We start from the raw sequence: 13,018 nt of genomic DNA on the forward strand, positions 1-13,018 counted from the left end.
TAGATTATAGGAAAAAAAACATAATTTTTCCTCAAAAACATAGCTACTTATGAATGACAACTAAACTTAACACCATGAATTTCAGGAAGGACTACTTTTTAATCAGACGTAAATTTCTGCTTTCCATCTCTTCCATTGCTCCAATCACTGCCAGGGCATCCTGGCTGGTCAGCTCCTCTGATATCAATAATATACTTGATTCAAGTCTAGAAGCAAAAAAAATATTTTTAGGTTGAAAAATGGATAGTTTATTAAAAAAAATTTAAATAACAGTTCCTAAGTAACAATTAGAAAATAATATGAAGTAAAACAATTCAAATATGCTCTCATAGCTTTTCCCAGACACTTTAGTTCACATTTTTCTCACTTGTCTGTCTGCCCATAGCACTTACTAACTGTATCACTAATTTGAATACTTATTCATAAACTATTTTGCAGTATCATAGTATTTATGTATTTCAATTATATATTTCTATCCTCCCAATTAGAACATAAAATCTTTGAAGGCAGGGATCCAGTTAAATTCAACTTTTGTACTGCTTTAGCATATGAGATTTTAATAATACCTATTGACAAAAAGAGAGAGATTCCAATAAAGGTTCCTTAAATAATCATCTTGTTCCATCATGACTGTTTCTTAAAATGTATCTTTAAATTTCTTCATATATATTTCAAAGGATTCTTAAAAATAAAACTCTCTATGAAGTTTTGACTAACAGAGTAATGATGTAGATACCACTCTCTGGAACCCCTGCTTAACTAATCCACTAATAGTACTTATCCATTTGCTCTTATCAGTAATCATGTATACAGTATTTGCTCATTTTTATATCCCTAAAATTTCTATCTACATTAATATCTAGGAATACTGGAAATTCTTCTAAGATGGGAGATAGATTAAATTCACTCAAACCTAGCATGGGAATATATGCCAATGTGTATAATATAAATGTTTTGATGATGAATGGGAAGACAAAGCAAAAAATGGTCTTGTTAACTACTATAATTCTGAATAGTCCACAGCCTATACTGGGCAGGGCAGTCTTATACCTATTTAAAGCCAGTCACATGACCTAGGAAGGGAGAACAAAGGTCTTTAAATAGTGTTCTCCCTCATCCATTGCCACAAGGGGGTACTGGCTCCCTTTCAGAACACAATAGAGTTTGAGATGTAAATTAGAATAAACAGAGAAGGAATCAAGGAGCAGAGCATGTGAGATTATTTTCCATTCCACAGTTGATTTTTGTGCTTTCCATAATACAATATCTAAGCCTGAAGGCTCCAAACAGTCTCCACTGAAAAGTAAAGCATTTTTAGCAGAACTTACTGTTTCTTTTCTTCAGGTCCTGCCATGGGTCCCAATACTACAAACAATTTTACAAAGGTAGCAGGCTGATCAAACAGAGGGATCATTTCAGTTAGCCTCTTTTTAGTTATTAAAATAAATTCAAAATTATTAAATTGTAGAGAGTGGTACAGACTAGATATTTTACTGATAGCGTCCAAATCAAGATCATTCATATTGCTTAAAAACACTTGATTACACCTTTCTAATAGTGGGTAATAACTATATTTAATATTTCTAAGGAATTGTAGTATTCTTCTTGCAATGTTGACCTGGGAAGAATCTATGGTATCAAAAAGAAGTTCTGTTTTCTTCACTAATTGTTTTTGAAAACGTTGTGATGTTAAAGAAGATATGCTGACCATCAAAACAGACAAAGACCTAAAAAAGGAAAAAGATGCAAAAAAAATTTACATTATTTAAAAATAATGAACAAATCTAAGACTAAAAAAATAGAAATAGAAAGGAACTGGTAAAAATATCTGTTTTATAACAATTTTTTTAAATACTAGAACTTGACTCAGATCTCTGAGTAATTGAACCTCTTTAAACAAAAAAAAAGCATTGAAGTAATATTTTTATTGAATATAATATCTTGTTCTATATCTTCTTTGAAGAAAAATGTGTTTTTAACTTTTTTTATTTTTTTTAAGAGAGAAAGAGAGAGAGAGTGATCAATTTGTTGTTTCATTTATTTATCATTCATTGGTTGCATACATATGTGCCCTGACCGGGGAATCAAACCTTGGTGTATCAAGATGATGCTCTAACCAACTGAGCTACCAGGCCAGGGCTAAAGGAAAATATTTTAGTGAAATTTACTCAGAAATCACTGGACCAACAGCCCATGAATGCAACATCAAAAGTCTCATTTTGTATTTTAGGTAGTAGTACTTTGCTTTATTATTCTTGTCTCTGTATATCTGTCCTATATAATAAAAGCCTAATATGCACCAAAACCGGTTTGGCTCAGTGGATAGAGCATCGGTCTGTGGACTGAAAGGTCCCAGGTTTGATTCCGGTCAGAGGCATGTACATTGGTTGCAGGCACATCCCTGGTGTGCAGTGTGCAAGAGGCAGCTGGTCGATGTCTCTCTCTCATCGATGTTTCTAGCTCTCTTATCTCTCTCCTCTCCCTCTCTGTAAAAAAAAAAACAATAAAATATATATTTAAAAAAAAAAAAAAAAAGCCTAATACGCTAAGTGTCCGACCTATCCGACTGTTCGTTCTACTATTTGACCAGTCACTATTACGAGCACTGACCATCAGGGGGCAGATACTCCAACCTGTAGGTTAGCTTGCTGTTGGGATATGGCCCATTGGGACTGGGCGAGACAGGCAGGACATGCCCTGGAGCCCTCCTATGATCCCTCCCTGGCCCCAATTGTGGACCAGTGAGGTCCCTTGACCTGGCCTGTGGGGATCAGGCTGAAACTCTCTCTCTGACATTTCCTGAGGGGTCCTGGATTGCAAGAGGGTGCAGGTCAGGCCGAGGGACCCCACCAGTGCACAAATCTGTGCACTGCACCTCTAGTTTACTAATAAATATCTTGGTAAAATATTTCTAATAATTTTATATATTTTAATGTTTCATGATAGATTGATATTAATGTATGACAGACAATACCATACATGAAATAGCATTTAATATTTCTTCAATCAATAAACACTTAAAAATATATATATATATAAAATAATAATTAAAAAAAACCACATAAATCACTCTTCTAGGCACTTGGAAGACAACAAAATTACAAAAGTAAGGTCCCTGCTTTCAAATGACAGTTCTTACATAATAAAAATCAGGGAGGGAGGGCATATATGGGGGGGGGGACGCGCAATGGTATATGAACAAAGACGCCGAAACTGGTTTGGCTCAGTGGATAGAACGTCGGCCTGCGGACTGAAAGGTCCCGGGTTCGATTCTGGTCAAGGGCACATACCTTGGTTGCGGGCACATCCCCAGTGGGGGTGTGCAGGAGGCAGCTGGTAGATGTATCTCTCTCATCGACGTTTCTAACTCTCTATCCCTCTCAATTCCTCTCTGTGTAAAAATCAATAAAATATATATATTTTTAAAAATGGTATATGTACAAAGATAATAATTTAATAAAAAATTTTAAAAGAATAATTAAAAAAATAAATAAATAAAAATCAGAAAATCACAACTACAAGAATGCATCCATAATGATGAATAAATGCATAATGGAAAAGAGATATAACAAGGACTCTGATTGGGTAGCTCAGTTGGAGCATAGTCTCAATGTGCCAAGGTTATGGATTGGATCCCCAATAGGGACACACACAAAAATTCCTTCCTCTCTCTAAAAATCAATAAGTAAAAATTTTTATTAAAAAAGGCATATAGCCGAAACCGGTTTGGCTCAATGGATAGAGCATCGGCTTGGGGATGCTCTATCCCAGGGGTCTTCAAACTACGGCCCGCGGGCCACATGCGGCCCGCAGAGGAGTCTGATCCGGCCCGCCAGGTTTTTTGGGCAGTGAGCGCAGCCGAGGTGTTACAGTAGGAATTAGTAGTTCATATAGTCCGGCCCTCCAGCTCTCTGAGGGACTGTGATCTGGCCCCCACTTTAAAAAGTTTGAGGACCCCTGCGAGTCTATCCATTGAGCATCGATTCCGGTTAAGGACATGTACCTTGGTTGCAGGCATATCCCCAGTAAGGGGTGTGCAAGAGGCTCTTCGATGACTCTCTCTCATTGATGTTTCTAACTCTCTATCTCTCTCCCTTCCTCTCTGTACAAAATCAATAAAATATATTTTTTTTTTTTAAAGGCATATAACAAATACCTGGGGATGATAATAGAAAACCACCTACAGAAAAGATATAAAAATATAAATCTGAAACTATCTCAACCACTAGGATAGTGGAACTATTTACTATATAATTTTTGTTTACAAATTTCAATCTTTTCAAGAAAATGAATCTACTTTTAAAGACCCAGTTGTATAAAACTTTGGCTTCTCTATTCAAATGTTTAAAGCTAATATTTGCATTAACTAGTAACCTAACATTGTTATTTAGTTTAACCATAAAGACCCCTGAAATTATTTTTCAAAATTATTTATTTGAAACTGCAGTTTGGAGTGAGGAAATGTCCAAACATTTCATTAGATTTTCTAAAGGGAGTCTATAATAATTTTTAAAGTTAAACAAAATTTACAACAATTTTTATTGTCTGCTTTTACGAGCTACTTCTATGTGTGTAGAAAAATGACATAATGTAAAATTTACTATTTTAAACATTTTTAAGTGTACAGTTAAGTGATATTAAGTACATTCACAATGTTGTACTATCATTACCACCATCCACCTGGAGAACATTTTCATATTCTCAAACTAAAACTCCTTACTTATTAAATAATAAATCTCCATTTCCTCAACGCCCAACCCCTGGCAACAGACATTCTACTTTGTTTCGCTGACTTTGACTACTCTAGGTCAGTGGTCAGCAAACTGCGGCTCCTGAGCCACATGCAGCTCTTTGGCCCCTTAGGAGAACCCTAAGTAAGTTAATAACAATGTATCTACCTATATAGTTTAAGTTTAGAAAATTTGGCTCTCAAAAGAAATTTCAATCGTTGTACTGTTGACATTTGGCTTTGTTGACTAATGAGGTTGCCAACCACTGCTCTAGGTAATTCGTCTGAAGCCGAATCATGCAGAATTTGTCCGTTTGCATCTGGCTTATTTCACTTAGCACAATGTCTTTAGGGTTCATCTATGTTGTATCATGTGTCAGAATTGCCTTCCTCTTTAAAGCTGAATAATATTCTATTGTAGATATATACCACATTTTGATTGTCCATTCTTATATTAAAAGACATTTGGGTTGTTTCCAAATCTTTTGGCAATTGTGACTAATACTGCCATAAACATTGGTATATATAACGGACTAAACTGTTACAATATTGTGTTTTACTTTAAATACTTCATCTCTAATTCCCATAACAACATTGAAAAGTAATTACACTACTATCCCTGTTTTATAAATGCGGACAGTGAACTTCTTAAGAAGTTAAGGTCACATAATTAGAAATTATCCAATCTAAGTGTGTATGCGTACAAAGCCCAGAACTTTTCCACCACAACACAAGGGCTTTCTAAATAAATTTACCTTAAGTCCTGTATGGTTTCCAAGTTCCTACTTACAATATCAGCTATTTTTCCCATTAATGGACTAAAATATAAGTGTTGATCTGCTAGGCAAGTGGAAAACTTTGCCAGCACATTCATATCAAACCTATTGAAGAAATATACAGAAGAGATCATTAGCATTTACTTCCTCTTAAAACACATAAAAAAGTTATAAAATTAAAAAATTATTATATTACTAATACATTAGTCCTTTCAAATGAATTTTTCTAAAATGTTATTTTTTATTTTTAAAGTAACCCATGCTGCCTGGTTGGCGTGGCTCAGTGGTTGAGCTTTGACCTATGAACCAGGAGGTCACGGTTCAATTCCTGGTCAGGACACATGTCCAGGTTGCCAGCTTTATCCTCAGTGAAGATTTGCCAATATGAGCTTTGTTATTCTCTCAGCCTCTCTTATAAATGGAGAGTTCTCATATACTCTTGTATAATACAAATTGTATAGACTTCTCAATACTCAAGAATACCCTTAATAGATTTCACATTTTTTAGATGATTATTGATTATAACAACATGATGAAAATAGCAGAGTTTGGCCAAAACCGGTTTGGCTCAATGGATAGAGCGTCAGCTTGGGGACTGAAGGGCCCCAGGTTCGATTCCGGTCAAGGGCATGTGCCTTGGTTGCGGGCACATCCCCGGTATGGGGTGTGCAAGAGGCAGCTGATTGATGACTCTCGTCGATGTTTCTGACTCTCTCTCTCTCTCCCTTCCTCTCTGTACAAAATCAATAAAATATATATTAAAAAAAAAAAAAAAAGAAAATAGCAGAGTTTGGCCCTACCCAGTTTTGCTCAGTGAATAGAGCGTCGGCCTGTGGACCAAAGGGTCCCGTGCTTGATTCTGGTTAAGGACACGTACCTCGATTGCAGGCTCCTCCCCGCCCAGGCCCTGGTGGAAGTACATGCGGGAGGCAACCAATTGATGTGATCCTCACCCATCAATGTTTCTCTCTGTCTTTCCCTCTCTCTTCCACTCTCTAAAAAATCAAAGGAAAAATATCGTCAGGTGAGGATTAACAAAACAAAACAAAAAAAAAAAAAAAGGAAGAGCTGAAACCGGTTTGGCTCAGTGGATAGAGAGTCGGCCTGCGGACTGAAAGGTCCCAGGTTCGATTCCGGTCAAGGGCATGTGCCTTGGTTGCGGGCACATCCCCAGTAGGAGGTGCGCAAGTGGCAGCTGATCGATGATTCTCTCTCATCAATGTTTCTAACTCTCTGTCCCTCTACTTTCCTCTCTATAAAAAAAATCAATAAAATATATTTAAAAAAAAAAAAAAAAAGGAAGAAAGAAAATAGATGAGTTTGTAGTTTAGAAAATAAATCTGTTTGCAGCAATAGACCTGAAAGCTTCTAAGTCACTGATGAACTCTGCTCATTGCCTCTCCATAAAAAGAGAGATTGGCAAGTTCCTACAGATGCTGTTCAAGTGTTTTCCTTTCTAGTAAGCTGGCATCTTCTTTTTTCTCTTTTTTATGGCTCCAGAACAACTAGGTTTTAATTGACTGCCTATCACTCAGAAAATCTTCTTTCTGAAGTAGAACTCTTCCAGAAAAGAAAATTCAAAAATGCCAGCCCATGATCTAATGAACAAAATAAATGGATAAAATAGAAGCAAGGGAGAGGGGGGAAAGAGGGACAGGATGAAAGAAAGTGAAGGAATTAGCCAAAAAAACACATGCATAACCCATAGACAGGCAACAGTGTAGTGCTTGGCTATAGGGAAGGGGGTTGAGGGGAAGCTGGGTGTAGGTTAGCAAAGGGGAAGGAAGAGGAAAGTGAAACAGGGACACCTGTAATAATGTCAACAATAAAAATAAAGTTTAAAAAAATGCCAGCCGGGACCGGTTTGGCTCAATGGATAGAGCGTCGGCTTGGGGACTGAAGGGTCCCGGGTTTGATTCCGGTCAAGGGCATGTGCCTTGGTTGCGGGCATATCCCCAGTGGGGGGTGTGCAAGAGGCAGCTGATCGATGGCTCTCTCTCATCGATGTTTCTAACTCTCTATCTCTCTCCCTTCCTCGCTGTATAAAATCAATAAAATATATTTTTTAAAAAAATAAAAATAAAAATAAAAATAAAATAAAAAAATGCCAGACCATGAATAGCTGATTCTACCTTATTTATATTTATATTTTGACTAGAGGCCCGGTGCATGAAATTCGTGCATGGGGGCAGGGTGCGGGGGTGTCCCTCAGCCCAGCCTGCACCCTCTCCAATCTGGGACTCCTCGAGGGATGTTCGACTGCCCATTTAACAGGCAGTCGGACATCCCCCTCACAATCCAGGACTACTGGCTCCCAACTGCTCACCTGCCTGTCTTCCTAATTACCCCTAACCGCTTCTGCCTGCCAGCCTGATCACCACCCCCAACCACTCCTGCCAACCTGATCGATGCCTAACTGTTCCCCTACTGGCCAGGTTGCCCCTAACTGCCTTCCCCCGCAGGCCTTGTCCCCCCTCAACTAACCTCCCCTTCGGGCCTGGTCCCCCACCAAATACCCTCCCCTGCCAGCCTGCTTCCCCACAACTGCCCTCCCCTGCCAATCCAGTCCCCCACAACAGCCCTCCCCTGCAGGCATCTTGTGACCACATGGGGGCAGCCATCTTTGAACACATGGGGACAGCCATCTTGTGTGTTGGAGTGACAGTCAGTTTGCATATTACTCTTTTATTAGATAGGATTAAGTGTAAATGTGGAAAAGCACATTATGTTCCCTGCTCTTTTTGTTTTATTGTTTTGTGTTTTTTGGTTTTCTTAATATATTTTATTGAATTTTTACAGAGAGGAAGGGAAAGAGATAAAGAGTTAGAAACATTGATGAGAGAGAAACATCGATCAGCTGCCTCTTGCACACTCCCTACTGGGGATGTGCCCACAACCAATGTACATGCCCTTTACCGGAATCGAACCTGGGACCTTTCAGTCCGCAGACACGCTCTATCCACTGAGCCAAACCGGTTTCGGCCGCTTTATTGTTGACAGAAACAAATTACAGATGTCTCCCATTTTATCCTTTTTGCCTCCCTCCACCCAACCCTGCCCCACCCCAGGCATTCCCCATACTGTTGTTTGTGTATGTTCCTGACTCTTAATTTAAAGAGGAAACATTTGAAATACTGTTCTTTCTCCCTCAAGGAAAAACACACTCCCCATTTTTTTCCTACAAGATTTCACTGTGCCAACCCTGAAAAAGATAACCCTGATCGTAGGGGAAGAACTCAGAGTACTTGCCTTTCCAGTCTTCTCCATGCTTCTGTCACTAGTGCTTCAACTAGTGGGTCATGGGGCTCAACAGCAAACCTCAATAAAAACAAGAGAAAATAATTTCCTATATCTATGCATTTTTAAATTATTAAAAACACATGTAGTATGAATTATAATGCAAGAATGAACTTATTATACTCTTAAACAGTCCTTATTTCTGGTCTGCTTTCATTTCAGTATTCTGATTTCTTAGTACAATCTAATAAATATCTATACTTCATCTCATATCTTGTAACATTTTATCTGCTTGTTCAATGCCCTCCACTGAACAATGAAAATGCTCAAAGATGTATTTCATGTTAAAAGTGCACATAGCCCTAGCCAGTTTGGCTCAGTGAATAGAGCATCGACCTGCAAACTGAAAGGTCCCAGGTTCGATTCCAGTCAAGGATACATGCCCAGGTTGTGGGCTCGATCCCTAGTGGGGGACTTGCAGGCGGCAGCATATCCATGATTCTCATTCATCATTGATGTTTCTGTCTCTCTTTCCCTCTCCCTGCCTCTCTGAAATCAATAAAAAATATATATTTTTTAATATTTGTCACAGGAATGTAGAGTGCACATAAGGAATATAGTTAATAATATTGTAATGACTATGTATGATGCCAGGTGGGCATTTGAAATATTGGGGGAATCACTTTGTAAAGTATACAACTGTCTAACCATTATCTTATACACCTGAAACTAACACAAAATAATGCAGAATGTAAACTTTAATTGAAAAATAAAATTTAAATAAAAAATAATGAAGTTCATAACACATACTACACTACCAGCAACATATAAGAGTTCCTGTTCCAGCATAGCTTTTTTAAAATAAAAAAATATTTTTTAGAAAAGAGTTCCTATTTCAGTATATCTTTACTAACAATGGATATTTCACACATGTAATTAAGCCACATATACCATATATTGTATGTATAAAAGTTTTTCTTTTTAACCAATTTCAACATCTTTATGTTAATAAGCCTATATTATTTTATCTCCTAAAAATCAAAGAATTTCAGGTTGAGTCATGAAGCAAAATCAAACTACATCCTGTTTAAAAATCTTGAAAACACAATTGCATTACTCTTGAAATCCTTTCCTTATTAAAATACTAGAGGCCCGGTGCACGAAATTCATGCACGGGTGGGGTCCCTAGGCCTGGCCAGTGACCAGGACCTATTGGGGCCATCTCACCCAGTCCCAATTGGGGCTGGGCCAGTTGGCTGCCAGACAAAGCTTGCCAGCCGGGGAGGGACTGAGGAAGGTTGGCTGGCCGTGGTTGTTGGCTGTGGGAGCACACTGACCACCAGGGGGCAGCCTCTGCATTGAGCATCTGTCCCCTGGTGGTCAGTGCACGTCATAGTGACTGGTTAACGTCATTCTGGCCATTCAGTTGTAACAGTCATTTAGATTTTTATATACATAGATGACTTGAGGGAAATATAGAAATGCAGTTTTTAGGCAAATTACCAAGCAGCATTTCTTCTTTTGTGCCTGACACACACATCAATCTTGTGAGATGTTCAACACAATGTTTTATGGTTAAATAAGTTTGGAAAAATGCCCATTTAGAATTCAAATACACACTGCCATATTAATGGCTCTGAAGAGTCCTGCAATAAAGATCTGATTAATTTTGTCTGGTTCGGCATTTTCCAAACTAACATGACCATTGAGAAAGCAAAACTGGTATTTTGCCCAGTTCATCATTACATATTCTCTTCATGTACCCCAGGAAAAAAAACTTTGCAATCTGAGAAAAACCACCAAAAACAAGGGAGAGCCACTCATTTTTATTCTTACACATATCCCCAATATAAGTAAAGCTTTACACCCCTTTACTGTATGTTGGCTCCCTAATAAAAACAACTTTATCTATGCTTTGTGCAATGTCAACATCTGTAGCTACTTAAATGGCTCTTGCAAGTTGGATAATCCTGAGAAAACTATTTTTCCACCAGAGACTAACAAACAAACAAATTATAACTTTTGTGTGTTTTTTTGCCATTTATATAACTGCTGAATCCTTTATTTAGGGAGTTCAGTTCTTCTGAAGGCTTGATTTCCTTGCAAACAGTGTAGTTTCTTTCCTTTTTAAATTTTTCCCAGCTTTATTGAAGTATTAGAGGCCCGGTGCACAAAATTCATGCATGGCGGGGAGTGTTACTCAGCCCAGCCTGCACCCTCTCCAATCCAGGACCCATCAGGGGATGTCTGACTGCCAGTTTAGGCCCAATCTTGCTGGCAGTCGGACATCCCTCTTGCAATCTGGAACTGCTGGCTCCTAACTGCTCCCCTGCCAGCCTGATTGCCCCTAACCGCCTCTGCCTGCCTGCCTGCCTGATCACTCCTAACTGCCCTCCTCTGTGGGCCTGGTCGCCCCTAACTGCCCTCCCCTATTGACCTGGTTGCCCCTAACAGCCCTCCCCTGCTGGCCTAGTCTTCCTTAACTGCCCTCCCCTGCCAGTCTGGTTGTCCCTAACCACCTCTGCCTCGGCCCCCTCCACTGTGGCTTCGTCTGGAAGGACTTCAGAAGGATGCCGGGAAGATGTGTGGTCTAATTAGCATTTACCCTTTTATTAGTATAGATGATTAATATTGTATATATTGAGGTTGCACATGATGCTTTGAGATGCAAATATTGTGACATGATTACCACAATCAAAGAATATTCTCTAAACATCTTTAAAACATTAGATGATCAGAAAAACGATAAGAAAAATATAGTTTTCCATTTTAAAGAGATATTTAGAAAATTTAAAATAATCATTTCTATAAAATCTAAAAATACATTACTTACTGTTGTATGCAGTACAACACAGTCACCAGGTTCTCATCATTCATAAATTCCATTTTATTTGTAGTTAAATTATAAAGAGTAAGAAATTGGGGGTGGTTTTTTATATATTCAACACTTTTCAACAAGCCGGTATTCTGCTTCTGAAATTGCCAAAGTATATTAAATGCACATCCCACTTCTTCTTCTGAAATTATGGCTTTGTTTTCTTCAATAAGATCAAATACTTGCTCTTCATTTGTACACTTATCCATCTGGCTAATTAACGGTTCACAACCGAAGAGTCGAAAACGAAACACCCTCCAGGAGAATGAAGAAATGGCTCTTAGGGAAAGCATATTTGTAAACAATGAGTCTAGAAAAAAGGTGCTTTTTCATTCACCTTTCAAAATCACAAATTTTCGTGGGTAAAAAAAATCATTTACAACTATTGTAATAGCCAGGTACAACCTGCTGGTACAAAAATAACTGTTTTTCCTTCATATTGTTTGCTTCCAGTATGATGACTCCCAGTCCCACTCCAACATACAGCCTCTGTAAAATAATTGGTTTAAGATGGCTATACTTATAAGATTAAGATCAAACTAATTCCAATATTCAAATTAAAGTAACAAGTTTTTTGCACTAACTAGAGATGTTGTTCTTAGTCTAAACTAGATAGTAGGGTTTGATCCAAAACTGAATGTCCAGAAAACAAGGCTTCTTTCTGCATCCCACTTAAAAAATGTTTGTTAGGAAATACAGTCAATAATATGGTGGCAGATGGGTACTAACGTTATTGTGGTGATCACTTCATAAGGTACATAAATGTCAAAACACTACCTTGTACACGTGAAAATAATATAATATTGCATGTCAACTATAACTTAAAATTATTTTTTAAATGTTGTTACATATAACATTTAGATAAAGTTTTCAAATTTAACCATAACAGCAATGGGGGGGAAAAGTCTCAAACCTTTTTTTTTTTTTTTTAAGAGTAAAACTGATGCCCAGACAGACTTAGTGGCTCAGCTGGTTGAGCATTGTCCTGTGCACCAAAGGGTTGCTGGATTGATTCCCAGTCAGGGCACATACCTTAGTTTATGATTTGATCTCCATCCAGGGAGCAGACAGAAGGCAACCAATAGATGTTTCTTTCTTACATTGATGTTTCTCTCTCTCCCTAAACATGTCTTCAGGTGATTTAAGGGGGGGAAAAAAAGAGTAATACTGCAATAAATAAATATATCACCTTTAAAGTTTCTACAAAGAGTAACCATTAATTCAGAGCCATCATTAAAAATAAAATTCAGAAGAATAAGTCTCTGGTATACTTGCTTTAGGATAATTTCTTGCTCCTTTCTCCTGGTGCCCCCAACTAACTCAAACAATTTAGTCACTTTTGACCTTAGATATAGGTTTTAACCAATAAGCAAGATAATTAAAGGTCCAATCAGAAAAATA

The 13,018-nt window shown here is 37.9% G+C and overlaps 1 protein-coding gene across 1 annotated transcript in view; it reads right to left on the bottom strand.

The window, feature by feature from the left end:
* The window catches only part of FASTKD1 (FAST kinase domains 1), a gene marked incomplete at its 5' end in the record, with an annotated part of 27,671 nt that extends 15,721 nt beyond the window's left edge, over positions 1 to 11,950 (bottom strand). Inside the window, 6 exon segments of the mRNA XM_084892300.1 lie at positions 96 to 206; positions 1,329 to 1,727; positions 5,485 to 5,610; positions 8,755 to 8,823; positions 11,576 to 11,938; positions 11,940 to 11,950. Coding sequence (XP_084748426.1) covers positions 96 to 206; positions 1,329 to 1,727; positions 5,485 to 5,610; positions 8,755 to 8,823; positions 11,576 to 11,938; positions 11,940 to 11,950 — 1,079 coding nt within the window.
* Between the last annotated feature and the right edge of the window lie 1,068 nt (positions 11,951 to 13,018).

This window comes from Pipistrellus hanaki (genome assembly GCF_964339955.1).
Source record: "Pipistrellus hanaki genome assembly, chromosome: 8".
Classification (NCBI taxonomy): domain Eukaryota; kingdom Metazoa; phylum Chordata; class Mammalia; order Chiroptera; family Vespertilionidae; genus Pipistrellus; species Pipistrellus hanaki.